At 42.4% G+C, this 14,917-nt stretch overlaps 1 protein-coding gene across 1 annotated transcript in view; it reads left to right on the forward strand.

Annotated features, from left to right (window-relative positions):
• Nucleotides 1-3,682: 3,682 nt before the first annotated feature.
• LOC142079949 (uncharacterized) overlaps nucleotides 3,683-14,917 on the forward strand; it is a 46,038-nt gene continuing 34,803 nt past the window's right edge. Inside the window, 6 exon segments of the mRNA XM_075144624.1 lie at nucleotides 3,683-3,787; nucleotides 5,851-5,961; nucleotides 8,045-8,060; nucleotides 10,646-10,803; nucleotides 11,864-12,016; nucleotides 12,313-12,414. Of these exon segments, the coding sequence (XP_075000725.1) occupies nucleotides 3,683-3,787; nucleotides 5,851-5,961; nucleotides 8,045-8,060; nucleotides 10,646-10,803; nucleotides 11,864-12,016; nucleotides 12,313-12,414 (645 nt within the window).

A 14,917-nucleotide genomic window follows, 5' to 3' on the forward strand; every position in this document is an offset into this window, starting at 1 on the left:
ATACTGATTTTCCTGGATGTTTGCATATGTCAGGAAAAAAATACCTTCCTCGGGAGGTGTCAGTGGAGTTCTGCTGTAGATCTCTGGTATAAAGAGAATGTAGTGGTCTTCTCAAGCCCCTGTGCAGGTATGGATAAAAATTGGAGGCATGCTCTGTTGCCAAGGGTTTTGAATAAAGGCTAGTAACGATGTATGGTCCTAATGGAAATCTGGGTCTTTGGATCATTAAGTTTTGCTCTGGCACCCTTCAAGAGAAAGGATTAGGAAAATTTTCAGATAATTAATTTAAGTTTAGAATAAACTGTTACAATCTTTGACAGGGGTTGCACGTGTAAGCTTTTGGGGGTGAGAGGGAGAGTTTATATGTACTAAACATCTTTGTCAGGACTATGGAAGATCAGGTTGTTCAACTGATATTTGGCCGTGGGTTTCCTACACTCTCTTAAATTGTATAGACATCCTTCTTATGGATTATCTCTGGCTTAGAAAAGCATGTTGTATGCTTAAAAACACTTAAACACGGTTCTCAACATGGTATTTTCCTGGTATAGATAGCGTTTCTGAGGTAGGTTTATGCATTTCTGGACACTGGAATCACTGATACTGGAGACAAAAGAAAAGTAAGCATTTCTGCTCTTAACGTTTTCAGATTGTAGGTATTCTGCTGCCATGAGAGAAGCCTTTGCCATTCCTAGGGGTAGTTAAATAATCTCTAAAGCTCTGTACCCGTGTGTGACAGAGCAAGTGAGAAGGGCCTTACCAAGCTCTATGGAGCCTAAAGCATTATATTTCATCCGGAGGTCCAGCCCTAGACAAAAACCATCAGGCATTGGACTGGGAGAGAAAAATTGCCAGCGATTTGCCCCAAATGCATAAAAACAGGTGGAAAGGCTTTGCCTGGTGGCAGCCATGGGAGTGAGAGCAATCACCCGCTCCCTCTGTGCCTTGACCTGGTATTTTTGTTGACTGTAGAAACCCAGGGAGAGGGGGGCATTTTGGTGCTGGAGCTGGAGAAGGAGGGCCCCGGCTCCTCTCTCGGACGAGGGGCTGCGGTGGAGGACAGCAGCTTTGGGTTGGTCAACCAGGTAGTGGATGGGGCAGTGCTTAAACGATGGAAGCATTGAACAGTCAGTCTTCAAAATGTGTGTGCCAACAGGGGCTGTCCAGTCCCCGAACAAAACTGCTCTCTCTGCCTTTCTGTGGGCGAGTGGCTGGAGGGAAGGGGAAAACTGCTGAACCCGGTCCTGTCGGCAGCTGGGCATTTCGCATCTCTGCCTGCTTCGGAGGGGGACGGGGAGCTGAAAAAGCTGTCTTGCTGTCCCAGCCTGGAGCTGGGATTTGAGAGGGGGAAATAGGAATGTGTGATACGCGAGTTTACATTAGTTGACAGGGGTGTATCACTTGCATTTCAACTCGGAAGATTTCGTTGTATTTTAATAATTCTTTTGTGCTGCTTTTTTTCCGGAGCTTTTACTTCTCTAGTCATGTGTTTTCACATGCTAAAGCAAAGCAGATGCGCTTCAGCATGGGCTGAGGGAGTCAACCCAGATACAAAGGAAGTGTAACCCAAACAAGTTTTCTTGCTTGAAGACACGCAGAAAATTTGTTTTCAGATTGTATCTCGGGCGGGGGGGGTAGGGTAGGAGATCAGCTTATGTATTTATTTATTAGCATATTCACAGTTTGAGGCAATTATCAATCACATAAGTCTTCAAAGAAAGATAATGCAATGAATAATTCTGCAGAAACCGCAGTGGTGAAGTTAGCCTTGTGCACAAGTGTTGGCGAGGTTCAGCTCCGCGAGAATTAGGCAGGCAGATCGCAGCGAGTTTTGCTGGGATCTGAATGCTTCACGTCTTATGTTCCAAAAAAGTTCTGGCCTGGAACTCCATAAATGTACATTTGGAGAAAGCACAGTGGTCAGAGCAGTTGTCTTCACAAGAACAATATGTTTTGGCTTAATAAGTGCTTGCTCTACTCTTTTACAGATCCTTGTTTTGATTTATATCTTGCATGGTTTTGTTTGTCTTCTCAGATGAAACTGTATATTGCTTTTTTTTTCCCTGAATGTTTTGAATCTAGCTATAAAGGGCAGCAGACAAAACCACACAATGATCTCAAAAAAGACTAATTGGTTTATTTACTCAAAATCCGGGTTCTTTTACGCTGAGTTATGCAAAATTGCCACAACAGGTTTTGTTAGTATTTGAATCTGGGGTCATATTTTATGGCTAGACATTAAGGAAATGGGACAAAAGATGTAGGTCAAACAGTATAATTAAAAATACAGACCAGCAAATTGTATCCAACAATAGTTCACTTTCCTGCTGCTAATGAAATATGCTAGCACAAATTAATGGCTTGTTACTTAAGCCTGCTGGAAAGACTTTGTCCTAGTACAAAAGGCATTCAGTTTGAGCATGTGTGTTACAGTCTTCTAACCAGCAAAGCTGGAGGTTGGACATAGCTATAAATCCAGTGTGTTCTGGGAATAGAAGCTGGCAAAAACACTCCTAGCAAAATAATCAGGGCAGGATCTCGCTGGGATTTGGATACTGGCTAACGTAACTATATGCAGATGTTTATGTGGACCGAAAGACATTCCCAGAATAAGAATACTGTACAACACACGACGATTTTTATAGCAGAAAAAACCAAGGAAATGGGGATAATAAAACATATGCTCTTATTTCTGATGAAGCATTTTCTGTTTTCCTTGGCTTGCCTGTACTGAAGTGGGCAAGGCTGCCTCTACAGTATCCCCTGCTGGGGCCTGCTGGAGCTTCCGCAAGTCGCTTGGGTTGCGGCTCTGGTGCTTACCTGAAGGTCTCCACGGGCTCCCCGTGCGGGTCCCGAAGTCTCTCTTCCGTCAGCGAAGAGAAGCAAGCGTTTCTGAAAGTGTGATGTATCACATCCTCAGGTAACAGCTAAAATAGGTCAGATGAATCTTATCCCAAGTGCCTGGGATTCCCTCTACCGACTACAAAGGGAGTCTGGGGTGATTGGTGAGCTTAAATGAAGATATTTGTATTGTACAAAGAGTTTGGCCAGATGAATTTGGTATTAGTGGATTATTTGCAGACAGTACCTTTGTCAAAAAGTAGCATTTCTTGCAAATTCTTTCATTCCTTTTATTCTCATCAACTTCAAATAACAGTTTCAGGTGAGAGAAATGAGGGAGAAAATAGATTTTTCTAGTCAGTGTATTTTGTTTCAGAAAAAATGAAAGCAAAAAGTTTCAATTCTTCTTTTGTAAAATGTTTTATTCAGCACATCAAATTTAATGTTTAATTACCTAAACTTTCTGAAGTGTCCTGAAGAAACTGGGTGAAGGAGGGAGGAGACGGCATTTGTTAGTGGGATGCAGGAGGATACTTGAAAATTTTTGGCCTAAACCAGTTTTTCTCCTATTTTCTTCAGGCTGGCAATCAAAATGGGAAAAATCACATTCCCCCAGTTCTGTTCCTGATACTAAAAGAAAAGTCTTCTGTTAAAGAAGATGCTAATAAACAATTCTTTAATGAAGTTGCTACGTACTATGTATTGTCCATATAGGAGTGGAAATTTGTGCTTTTTACGTGGACAGTTCTCCAGGTCCAGAGTTTACAAGTGATTCGCTCTTGAGAAAGGAGCTTCTTCTCAACTGCTTTCTCTTTTGGTCTGCCAAACTGAAATATGCAAAATGGATGAAGTATACCAGATCTCTTCTACTGAGAAGGTCCAGCAGCTGGAACAAGAACTAGCAGCACAGCTGGCAGAGCTGAGGGCAGAAATAGAAGACAACAGGGTACTCCACAGAGTACCGAGTAGGGCATACAGGTAACAAGGATTTGCTGGGAATGAAGGAGAGAGCGAGATTGTAGCAATGCATTGTATCTCTTCTTGGGTTTTTTGGTCATGATACAAAAGTCCTGTGTCTATATAACTGTTCAATTTCGAGACCTGAATACACACATGGGAGCCAGGAATAGCAGCTTTTTCATTGTGTGTCTACCACAGAATTACAGTTGAAATGGAAGAGAATGTCAAAACGTAAACTAAATTGATTTCATGTTGTATATTGTAAGCAAAACTTTAAATGTCCCTAGCATGTCAAGTATTTCCTTCTTACAGTGAAGAGGAAGTAGCTTCAAACATAACGCTGGGGTGTATAAACAGAATGGTCACTATGAGACAGCCACTCGTACTTGCCTCAGGGATGAGGAGATGCGAGCTGTGCCAAGGTACCGAGGTTTGGCATTATGCTTCAAGGAAGCTGTAGACCACCTGGAGAATATGTGGCGGAAAAGAGAGGTGAAGAACACTCGACAAGGACACTTGAGACAAAAAGGAAAGGAGCTGGACTTAGGTCTCCACTCCATTTTCTCTAGATTGTAAGTCTTCAGGCACATGGGAGATTGCTGTAAAGATGAAGGGAATAAGCTCTGTTTGCACTTATGAATAGGACAGAAAATAATGGGCTAAAATTCAAGCTTTCCAAAGATAGTGTAACTTAAACACTGATATCTAGACTAGGAGGTTGCTGACCATCTGTGATGACCATCTGTCTTTAAGAACAGGATAGAGAAACACCTTTAGGGAACAGATTTACTTTTTCCTGCCTTAGAGCAGTGGAAGTGGTAGATGATCACAAAACCCCTCCCGGTCCTACCTCTTTAGGGCTCTGAAGTGTTCCAGCAGAGTTTCCCGTGTATTTCTTTTGGACAAGACTTAGGAGCCCTTTTTTTTAATGGTCCCATTTTCATGTATGCTTTTAATTTTCATGCATTCATTTTATTCAGCTACATAAAAATTATGTAATGTATGCTTCCTATAAGTATATTGATCGTAGAATCATAGAATATCTCAAATTGGAAGGGACCCATAAGAATCATTGAATCCAACTCCCTGCTCCTCGCAGGACTAACTAAAACTAAACCATATGGACCAAGAGCGTTGTCCAGACGCTCCTTGAACTCTGACAGGCTTGGTGCCGCGACCACTTCCCTGGGAAGCCTGTTCCAGTGACTGACCACCCTCTCAGTGAAGAACCTTTTCCTAATGTCCAATGTTGATGCATGAGAATTAAAAAATAGTTCTCCTCCGGAAGTTTTCTCAGCCCCTCCTTCTGTGGTACGGGCAGATTAGGAAGGATGTTGACTAAATTGTGAAGGATGCTTGTCAAGGAACTCCACTGCATAGTTGTGGGTTGTAATATGTGTCCATAGGATTGACAAGCATCCAGATGGACTTTTTAAGGGCTTTGACTAAAAAATAGAGGTGGAAGAAAAGAGTTTGCCAAAAACTGTCTGCTAATTAAATAAATTCTGCTGCTTTAATATAGGTTTTTCATACCATTAAACTTGCTTACTGTTAACTTCACCATCTGAGTTGTGTTGGGCCTGACAAATGTTTGGTTTATACCAGCTTGTATGTAACATTCTGTTGAACTTTTTTTTTCCCTGCAGTTCTGTTGCAATTCCAAAGGACGCATCTTATTTCAGAAAATAAAGGGAGGTAATATTGAAGAAAGGCTTATAGGTAGGTAGCTAAAATGTACATTGGCTTAAAAAAAATCTCTTTGCTCTTTACCAGGCAGTAACTGAAAATTAAAATCAGAGACAGTGATATGCTTTTTGGAATCTGAGCCTGTAAAGATAGAATGGGAAGGGTTGTAATGTTGTTTGCACATTAGTCAAACAGCACAACCTTTCTTTTATTTGAATAATGATGTGGACCTGGCTCTGCAGCGTTTGTTTATGTGACGACTCCCAACAATGAAATTCAAAACCTAAACATTTTTCTGTATTTACCACTTTTTTTTTTAATACCCTGAAAAAGAGATCTATTCAACGTGTGCTCCGTTTGCAGGTGGCAGAAGCAAAACCTCTTGTTATTCAGGCTGATGTCGTGCAGAGGGAGTCAGAGAGCTGCTGGAGAAGGGAGCACACAGCAGCAAATTCGCCTCTGCTGCTGCACCAGGTAGGGCTCCGGCTTGCTGCGAAGATCCAGGAGCTTTCCTCTGGCCCAGCAGGTTGCACTGTGCACATTTTAAAACAAAAACAGTACGAAACTCCTTCCTGAAAACGGGCCCGAAAACGTTGGTGCTTGCAGTTTCCTTGTACGATGTGAAAATTTCCTCTTCTTCTGTTTCTTTAAAGGGCAGGAATCTAAGCCAGGTCAAATGGGCTGGGACAAGGTTCTCCTTGTTCCCTAATGCTTTTGCGCTGTTCTCGTACGTCTGTGTTGTGGGTTATTTTTATTTTCATTTTTAAAGTGAAGTTCAAATTTCTAAGTCCCGTGGACTGAATTCTGCCATTTCCCCTGTATTAACTGTTTTCTTTTTAATTCTCACAATAATACTTCCGCTGGGACAACTTAGGAGAAGTACCCCTCATGGATAAATATAACAGCACAGTGGTCTTTAGTGTCTGATTAGCTGTTGTTTTGGTGTTATTCTCTGATGCTAATGATGATCTACATACTGTTTAAGTTTCCTATAATGTTAAGCTGCTGTTGTTTACAAATGTGTGATTTCCTGGTTATTTCTGGTTTTATTCAAGTTTTTTACAGACAGAATTACTCAGCTAGTCCAGAGTAAATATTTGCACATGCTTAGATGGAAGAGATTTTGTACACACAGCAGTGTTATTGAACAGCTTTATCCTCTCTATCAGGTAGGAACCAAAACCTAGGATCTATCATGTATATGTCTAGCACAGTAGCTGTTCATGAAAAACAAAGTGTTAGCAATGGCTTTTTTTCCACCCAAATAAAAAGCTATTAGCGTTAAGGGTAATTGGTCTCTGGACATTCACTCTCAGCTATCTGCTTAAGGTCACTATTAGCTGCTCAGAGACATTCACTATTTGGACTGAAATTCCCTTTTCCTCATTGGGTTGGAAATACCATTTGTAAGCATTTAGGAAGGAAATAAACCTTTGAGGTTACTCTCAAACTAGGATTCCTCATGCAGTGGCAATGCATTGGCCTTCTTGCTAATACGGGAAGAAGATGCAGAAATGCAAAAATGACCGTCTCTTTTATATACATAAACAGAAGTGAATTATTAGTCACATGATGGAGGAACAACGATGCAGTTCAGAGGGCTGCAAGACTTTCAGCGGCAAGGGAAAGTTTCCTGACAGGAAAGAAAAATCCGGTGAATGTAGTGACACAGGAAGATCTGATGATTTACACCCGGTGGTTAGTGTGTCACCTACACTCTCTGAAGGGCATTCACCGTTTTCTCCAGGTAAGACGAGCATTTTTTGAACAGTGAAGTATAATTATGAAACATTCAAGTCTTGGTTAAGAAAGTAAACCGAGGAAGATCAAATTCAATGTAAAAGAAATCTAGAGGTTTGTAGGTAATGAGCTAGGCTGCGTACGTATGACTTTCAATTCTTTTAGCAGATTGATTTTACTAGAAAGGAAATACTACAATGATAAAGCTGACTTTAGGTAAGTGGAATAATGAGCTCCCTGGGTGCAGGGTAGATAGTGTTGGGCTGCTTGGATTTGAGGACATCCAGGGTGAGAAGGAGAAAGCTTGGAGAGACTTTTTTCTGTATTGTTACTGTGGTGATGTTTTGATAGAGCAGCCACTCTCAAGGGGCTGAGTCGTCTCAATGAATAGTCTGAAGACTTGAGGAGTGTTTGTTTGTTTAAGCGTCACCTTTCGAAAACAAATATGAATACTTCCTTATTTTATCTAAGTTTCTTTAATGATTTTGTTACATAAGTGCTACAAGTCATTGACAGTGAATAAACTTCTGGAATTATACACAATGGATAACTATGGTTTGGGTTTTCTCTTTTGTGTTTTATTTTATTACTAAATTTGCAACTGAATAGTTTGTATGCTTTCTAAATGACTGAGAATAACAACAGATATGTTCTTAACTCCAGGTTCTCCAGCACTCCAGCATTTGCCTATTTCTCACAGAATGAATGTGGCTGATGAGAAATGTCCTGATGTGGTCCAAGACAACTGGGACAAATTAAGAAATGCTTTTGACGAGAATCCAGATATTTTTAATACTGATGTGTTTCCCTTTTCAAGAGTTTAAGAAGAAATGGTAAGAAATTATCAGCTTTCCTTTAAAACCACGAGTCCTACAGATAACACATTTGTTGAAGTATATTCTTTGAGAAAGGTCAACAGTGCAAATGTTGCCATCCTTGGTTTGTATGCTTGAGAGATTTGGAGTTTGGCTTTTAAAGTCACCAAGAATCCTGGAAATCGGGTGTCCAAATTCCAGAGGTGAATCTGCAGCGGTCACTCCTCTGGCCTTACTGTGCCCTGGGCTGCAGAAACAGGCAGTTCAGAAGGATACTTGTGGGATCAACTCGGTGGAGAATCCGGGATATTGTCCTGATTGTGCCAAACCCTGAAACTCACCCTTGCAACTTTCTGCAAGAGTATTATTTAAAATATTTCTGTGGGTGGCCTGTTTCTGGAGAAACTAAGAGAAGGCAGTTATTGTTTTAAGACTTATGCTGAAGTATCTCTAGAAGAAACTCCTTGTGGTTATTTTCAAGTTCTGTTTCCTGTTGAAGGAAGGGAGGGAGTGATGTTGCTTATGCAGAGTTACCCCTGTGACCCATGTGAATGGTACTTAGCGAGCAAGGCAGCATTCCTGTTGCAGAGTGTTTAAATCCTATGATTTAACCCATGCTTTTACAGACAGAGTGGGAACGGTGTGGAACTGTAGGAGCTCACAGCATTGTCTCTGGAAAAGCACAACCCCTCTCTCCCGGGGACCAGGCAGGGTGCACGCCTCCTCCTTGCAGTCCAGACGTGGGCTGGCCAGGGTGGAGGAACGACACGGGGCTGCGACTTGTCCTCCCCGTCTCCTTTCTCCACTGAAGACCTCTACCACAAGGGGTGTGCCTGTGGGTCTGCACGGGGGAGCAGGGCACAGCCCTGGCCTGGAGTGGCACTGCCCAGCCGGTGACAACTGGTTGAGAACAGTGCTAAGGAAAGTGCAGATTTACCTGGGACGGATAAGGGGCCTTTAACCCTTGGTTAGTGGTCTAACTAAGCTCTAACTGGTCTAACTGGCTGTACTGGTGCAGCCCTCTTTCACTCCTTAGGCCCAAGGGGGTCTCAGGTACGGGAGAGATGCTGGGGAGATACGGCAGCGCTGCCCCAGGAGTACAGCGCTAGCGGTGTTAAGGAGCAAGGAGAGGAGAGTTAAACTCTTCTCTCCAAACGAAGTCCCTTGAACAGGCCAATGTTTCTCTCATATGAGTGGGATGGGAGAGGGAAGGATGAGCCGTGATCTCGGATACAGTGGGCTAATAATGTACGGAGAAGGGTGCAAGACCTACAATGTTATAGAGTTCACCTGAGCCATTCATTTTGCCATAGAGTAGACTCTTATTGGTATTAAAAAGCAACTCAGAAGTGCTCTAGCTCATTTTGATCTTCGGTATCTAGTTATCTAATATTTGAGGAACTGTATCATATTACCATCATAAGCTTCATCCATCTGCTATCTAGATCTGAGCTTCATAGATGAAACAACAGAATGATTAAACAAGACATTAAAAACAAAGCTGAAGTAAAGCATGGAATAGAAACGCAGATGGCCTTTTATTGCTGAAACAGTGAGATAATAAATTAGATTACATGTAGTTCCACTAAACCCCAAGAGTTTTGCTGAACTTTAGCAAACTGCAACTTACTTATTAGCATCTTTGTGTGTATCAGCAGTACCCATCAGCACTGGGTAAAGGAGAATCAGTTGATACTTATTTGGACTTTCAAAAATCTTTGGAAAAGAAGTAGCAGATAAAGTGCTGCTGTTATGGCTTGGCCTGAGACACAAAAAAAGAAAAAGCGATTGGAATAGTGTCCACATTTCTGTACAGAGACATGATGGCATAGGGCAAACTAAGATTCTGTATAAAAAACAGTGTTAAACATACTTGTCAAAAAACTGAGAAAAGAGAAAAAAAATGTCAAAACTTAGAGGAACACAGTCATTTTGGCTGTTCAAGGATGAAGGAATACCCATACCCTCCAAAGGCTTGAGAAGGCTGAGATGAAGTAAAGAAGGAGGAGAAAACATTTCAGTTCTTCTAAAAATGGGTGCTATGTTGCCAACAGACTCTTCAACACTGACACCAGGCCAAATTCAGCCATCCCCAGTACACCCTTGTTTCAGAAGTTTGTGATAGCAGCATCATGCCAGAATCAAATACCGGAGGAGTGATAACCCTGAAATAGTAACATACTTGAAGTTCTTGTGGCATGTGAAGATTTGGGAGGTGTGTGTGTGAGAAGAACGTTGTACACCCCTGAGCCACGACTCTGTTCAGGCAGTAGGATTTGTTAGTTGGCGTCCTTTCCCTGCTGGAAGATAGGCGCTCCTCCAAGGACCGTGGAGGTGCCCCAACCTGCAACAGCTGTTAGTCTTTCGGGGTCTGGTGGAAGGCCCTTTCTTAAAAGAAAAATGAAAATAATAAAAATGCGTACGATGTGGGTTCCCATCCATTCCGTCGTCTGACATACTTCTGCTTCAGGACGGGAAACGGGGAGTTACGTCATTGCGTGGATGCAAAGCAAAGGGCACTGACAGCATTGCTTAGTCAGCTTACGGACATGTTGCTTAAAGTGTTGATGTTCTCCAGCTGGTCTGATGATGTCTTTTTGCAGGATCCTGCCACAAGGACACTGGATTCACTTTGCCCCAGCACAGCACTGAAACCGAGGAGCTGAAACCTCAGCTCCAGCTTCTGCTTTCTCATTTTGGTATTGACTACAGCCTTAAGGATCTCAAGAACTCTGCTGATGAGATGGAGCTCTTTTGCCTGGTAACTGAAATGTACTTCTCAATACTATAAAAAAAAGAAAAAAAAAGAAAAAAAAAGTCTTTAAAAGTATGGAAGGAAGTTCCATTTATTACAAGTCGGTGTTTTGCGTCATGGAAAAATAAGATTGTGGGCATTTTTGCTCTTGACAGGAAGCAGCAGAAAGGCCCGGCTCGCTCTCACTAAGCTATAGTAACTGCTGACGTTCGTATTTTCAGCATCTGCGTCCGTACCTTTGTTCTGCCAGCTCTCACTCGTGCTTTTTGTGAGTTTTTCTCGAGATTTCCTGCCCTTGTTCGGTGTCTCCCCGAGCTGTGGAACTTCCACTAGAGGTCGGCTGCGACACACCATCACCCAGCACCTCGCCGAGCCTCCGCAGCTCAGGGGCTACCAGCAGGAAAACTCTGGTTTTCGTTTTTTCTGTCATCCAAAAGGCAAAACCAACTGAAAATCTCCACCAGGATGTGTCCAGGGTCCCAAAGAGATGCATAACTGTTAAACGTAAATAACATACTTCTTTTAAATACAGTCGCACCTTGTATGAGAACAGGTGGTACAGCTGAAAAGGGCAAAGGTTTGGTTGCATAAACTGGTCCATAAGTCTCTCATCAAATTAACATTTGACTAGTCCAGCTGAAGTCAGTGAACTATCTGAGATAAGCACTATCTGATAAGACACATAACTAGGCGATGATGTAAATTACCTTTATTGTAGGCTGGCAGTGGCTTATTCATTTTTGAACAGGGTTTTCAAAGTACATCTTCTAGGCTAATGCTATTCCTATCGAAGCCAGTGATAATAAATTTGCCATTGACTTTGACTGAAAGACAGTGTTTTTTAAAATCCTGGTCTTCTTTTTGGAGGCTCCAGAGTTAACAGCTAGGAGTTTCATTGTGTCTGCTGGAAAGGAAAGAAAACACAGGACCAGAATGTCTCCTTTGTCACTTTATCATTCCTTTTTTTTTTTTTTTTGAGGCTGATAATATGCATTATTACTTTGCTGTAGGATTTAATATCTGGCTTGTGAAATTTATAACAGTACCATCTCCTTTTATGCTTTAGGATGTCCAAAAATTTAGAAGCATCTTCTGCAAACAGCAGACAATGAGAACGTTTCCAGTTTATGACACAAAAGTTTCTCGGCCAGAGAACTGGGGCGTGCTAGATCCAGCCAAGGCTTTAAAAAAGAAAGCCAACTGGATCCCATTTTTAAAGGTAATTATAAGGAACTTTCCTTTTTCAGTTGTGTTAGTCCTAACCAGTCTTCAGGATCTACCAAGATATATTTCAGCAATTAAAGTCTAAAATGTTTCTTTTGACAAATAGAGTGATGATTTTTTAAATAATTCAGGCCTTATCAAACTACTATTTCGGTATACTACATTTCTGTATTTCATGTCTGTTGAAAATAAAAAGTGAATCTATTGCACGTTCTTTACTAAATATTGCCTTCTATACCAAAAACATGTAGCAGTATTCCTAAATTTTGTGGTTACTTTTGTGTCAACCAGATTAAGCCTAAAGTAGATCCCTGGCAGCAAAAGATTTTGATAAAACTGAAACAATGGAAAAAAGTGGATAAGGTGATGGACCTTCATTCAAAATTTGTAGAGGTAATACAACTTAAAGTGATTTAATTTAAAGTGATTTTTATTTATTTACTTATTTTCAGGGAAATTGAAGTCTCTAGAGAAAGGTTGCCTCAGGTTTATGTATCATGTGTCTATGCCTGAATTCATTAAAGATCCATTACTAAGGTGCTATAGAGAATTCCCCCCCCCTTTCTCAGTTCAGCAGTTTCAAAAGGCAGCTTGAACACTTGCATAAATATTAAAAAGCTCTGAAGTTCACCTAAGTCGGGTCAAAATCAGCCCCGGAATTTGTGTCAAAGGGATTGCTCAGAACAGCTTTTTTTTAATGTGACCAAGGTTCAGACTTGTGCTCAAAGGGCAAGGAGAGATACTCCAATAGTGAGGTACAAGTCTAAAACTTGGTAAGGCACAGTGTGCCCCAGGGAGAGGTTACTGAGTGTCTCTATTTTGCTTCTAGCTTCACAGGGTCTCTTGATTCTGGTGATATATTGCCATTTTTGGCCATTTTGAGGATGTCCTGCAGGACAGCTCTGTCTAGGCTGCCTGCCATCCAGCCTCCTTGGAAAAATGGCAAGGTGCATTCACAGATCAGGCCTGCTTTGCATCCACAATGAGCCTGAGGCACCCCTAGCACCTCACATCATCGTCTTGCAAATGGTGATCACCTGTGAAGGGAAGTATTCATTTGTCCTAATTGCATCTCATTCACTGCATGTACCCTGCAGGGCTGACTTGCTTATGCCCAGTAAGCTCTGCTCATTCACGCCTGCTGCAGGTGCACGGGTGGGCTGCAGGGTGTGATAGGCTGGTCGGGTGTACTGGGGTCTTGCCACATTTTTCCAGTGAAATTTGAGCAGCTCTGGTATCCTCATCTGTAAAACTGGTATAACAGGAGTTTTCTGCCTCTCAAGGATGAGGAAAACTAATGCAATTAAGATGGTGAACTGCTACTGTAGGACTGGATCTGTGTAAATATCTCGGCCAGTGAAACTGATCTGGCAATCGGAGGATGAGATTGCTGCCTCTCATCCCCTGGGTGAGCCTGAAGCACTATGAACAATAAGGACATCTTGTAGTTCAGCTCCCAGTTTTACACAGGAACCAGAAAATAAATCCCTTCTCTGAAGCTGTGGAGGAGCCGTGCCCCCATGTGCCCTCTTCTACCAATAATCACATTCCTGCCAAACAGAAAGTCCTTGGTGAGCTGTCTCTTTCTTCCTTTAGTACCCGGGCGGTGTTGGGTACACCAGAGCAGCCTAAGCCATGTCTCCAGCTCATGTCAGGCTATTTCAGCCCTGAAACGTCACCGGGCTCCTTGGTCTTCTCTCCCCAAGGAACCACCGCTACAGTCCATCCAGATACCTCTGTCCTCAGGCTTGAAGATCCCCTGCTGTCTAGATGGGGGGTAGTGGGCTTGTCGCAGAGCCCCAAATGATGCTGTGTACGTGTTCGAGTTGTGGGCAAGCCTTGATTTGGGACCCTTGCGGGGGTTGCTGCCTTCCTTGGGGGTGCTAGCTGGAGAGGGGAGAAGGATGCTTCCCATCTGCCTGGGGACTGTGGATGGCACGGGGTAGAATGGAGGAGAGGGTGTCAAAAAAGCAACCAAAGCAACATGGAAACACCCAGAAACAGGCAGAAGCAGACAGTGCCAGCTCAGCAGGGTAGAGCCCCCGGTGCTGTAACCATGGACCGCACGTGGGGATGGCGCCTGCTCTGCTGCCCAGCTGTCTCAGGATTGCCTAGGATCCCATCAGCCTTCTATATCCTCTTTAGACGGCTGCTTGCTTTGCCTACATCTGAAGCTGACCTCAGTGAAACGCCAACAGGGAGCCATCGTAAACAGTTTCTGTTGGGCTGAAGGCAGGAGGACGATAAGGCTGTGCTGGAGCAAACTACACTGTGGTTTGGGAAAGGGAAAATGGAGGCTCCTGGCTTCCCACCCTGTTCATCTTCCCCAAGCCTCTTCCCACTGCCTGACTTCTGATTGTGTGTTTCAGTGTCTAACAAGCCTAAAAATAAATATAACTCTAAGGGAACAAAGGTGCTTGGCAGTGGAACGCCTGATGGTAACGGTGTTCAGTAGAGACGCAGTAATGGATCAGAAGTTGTTGACTCCCAACTAGTAAGAAAATGAATGAAGGAAATGCTTGGGAAAAGAATGGAAAAATAATTTCCATACGGTTTCGTATTTCATTTACATTTTTATTAAAGGCTGCTTGCTCCCCTGTCCCCCCTCCTTTTTTTTTTCCTTCCTCTTGTGTTAAGCAAGGTTCCATTTGTTTTGACTTTTCAGCATCTTTCTTCAAAATAGGTGATAAAGAAGAGTTCTATAAAACTCATGGTCTTAATCCCCTTAGAATTCCTGTCAATGCTTTGCTAGAATTCAATCAACAGAATTTTACTGATGCCAATAATTGCTAAAGCATGACCATGTTCTTCAAATTATATTTCTGATACAAGTGGCAATTTAAAAAAAAATCCTGCATGATTAGGTGTGGTTTTTTTAATTACTTTTATACTACTA

Source organism: Calonectris borealis, chromosome 3, assembly GCF_964195595.1.
Source record: "Calonectris borealis chromosome 3, bCalBor7.hap1.2, whole genome shotgun sequence".
Classification (NCBI taxonomy): domain Eukaryota; kingdom Metazoa; phylum Chordata; class Aves; order Procellariiformes; family Procellariidae; genus Calonectris; species Calonectris borealis.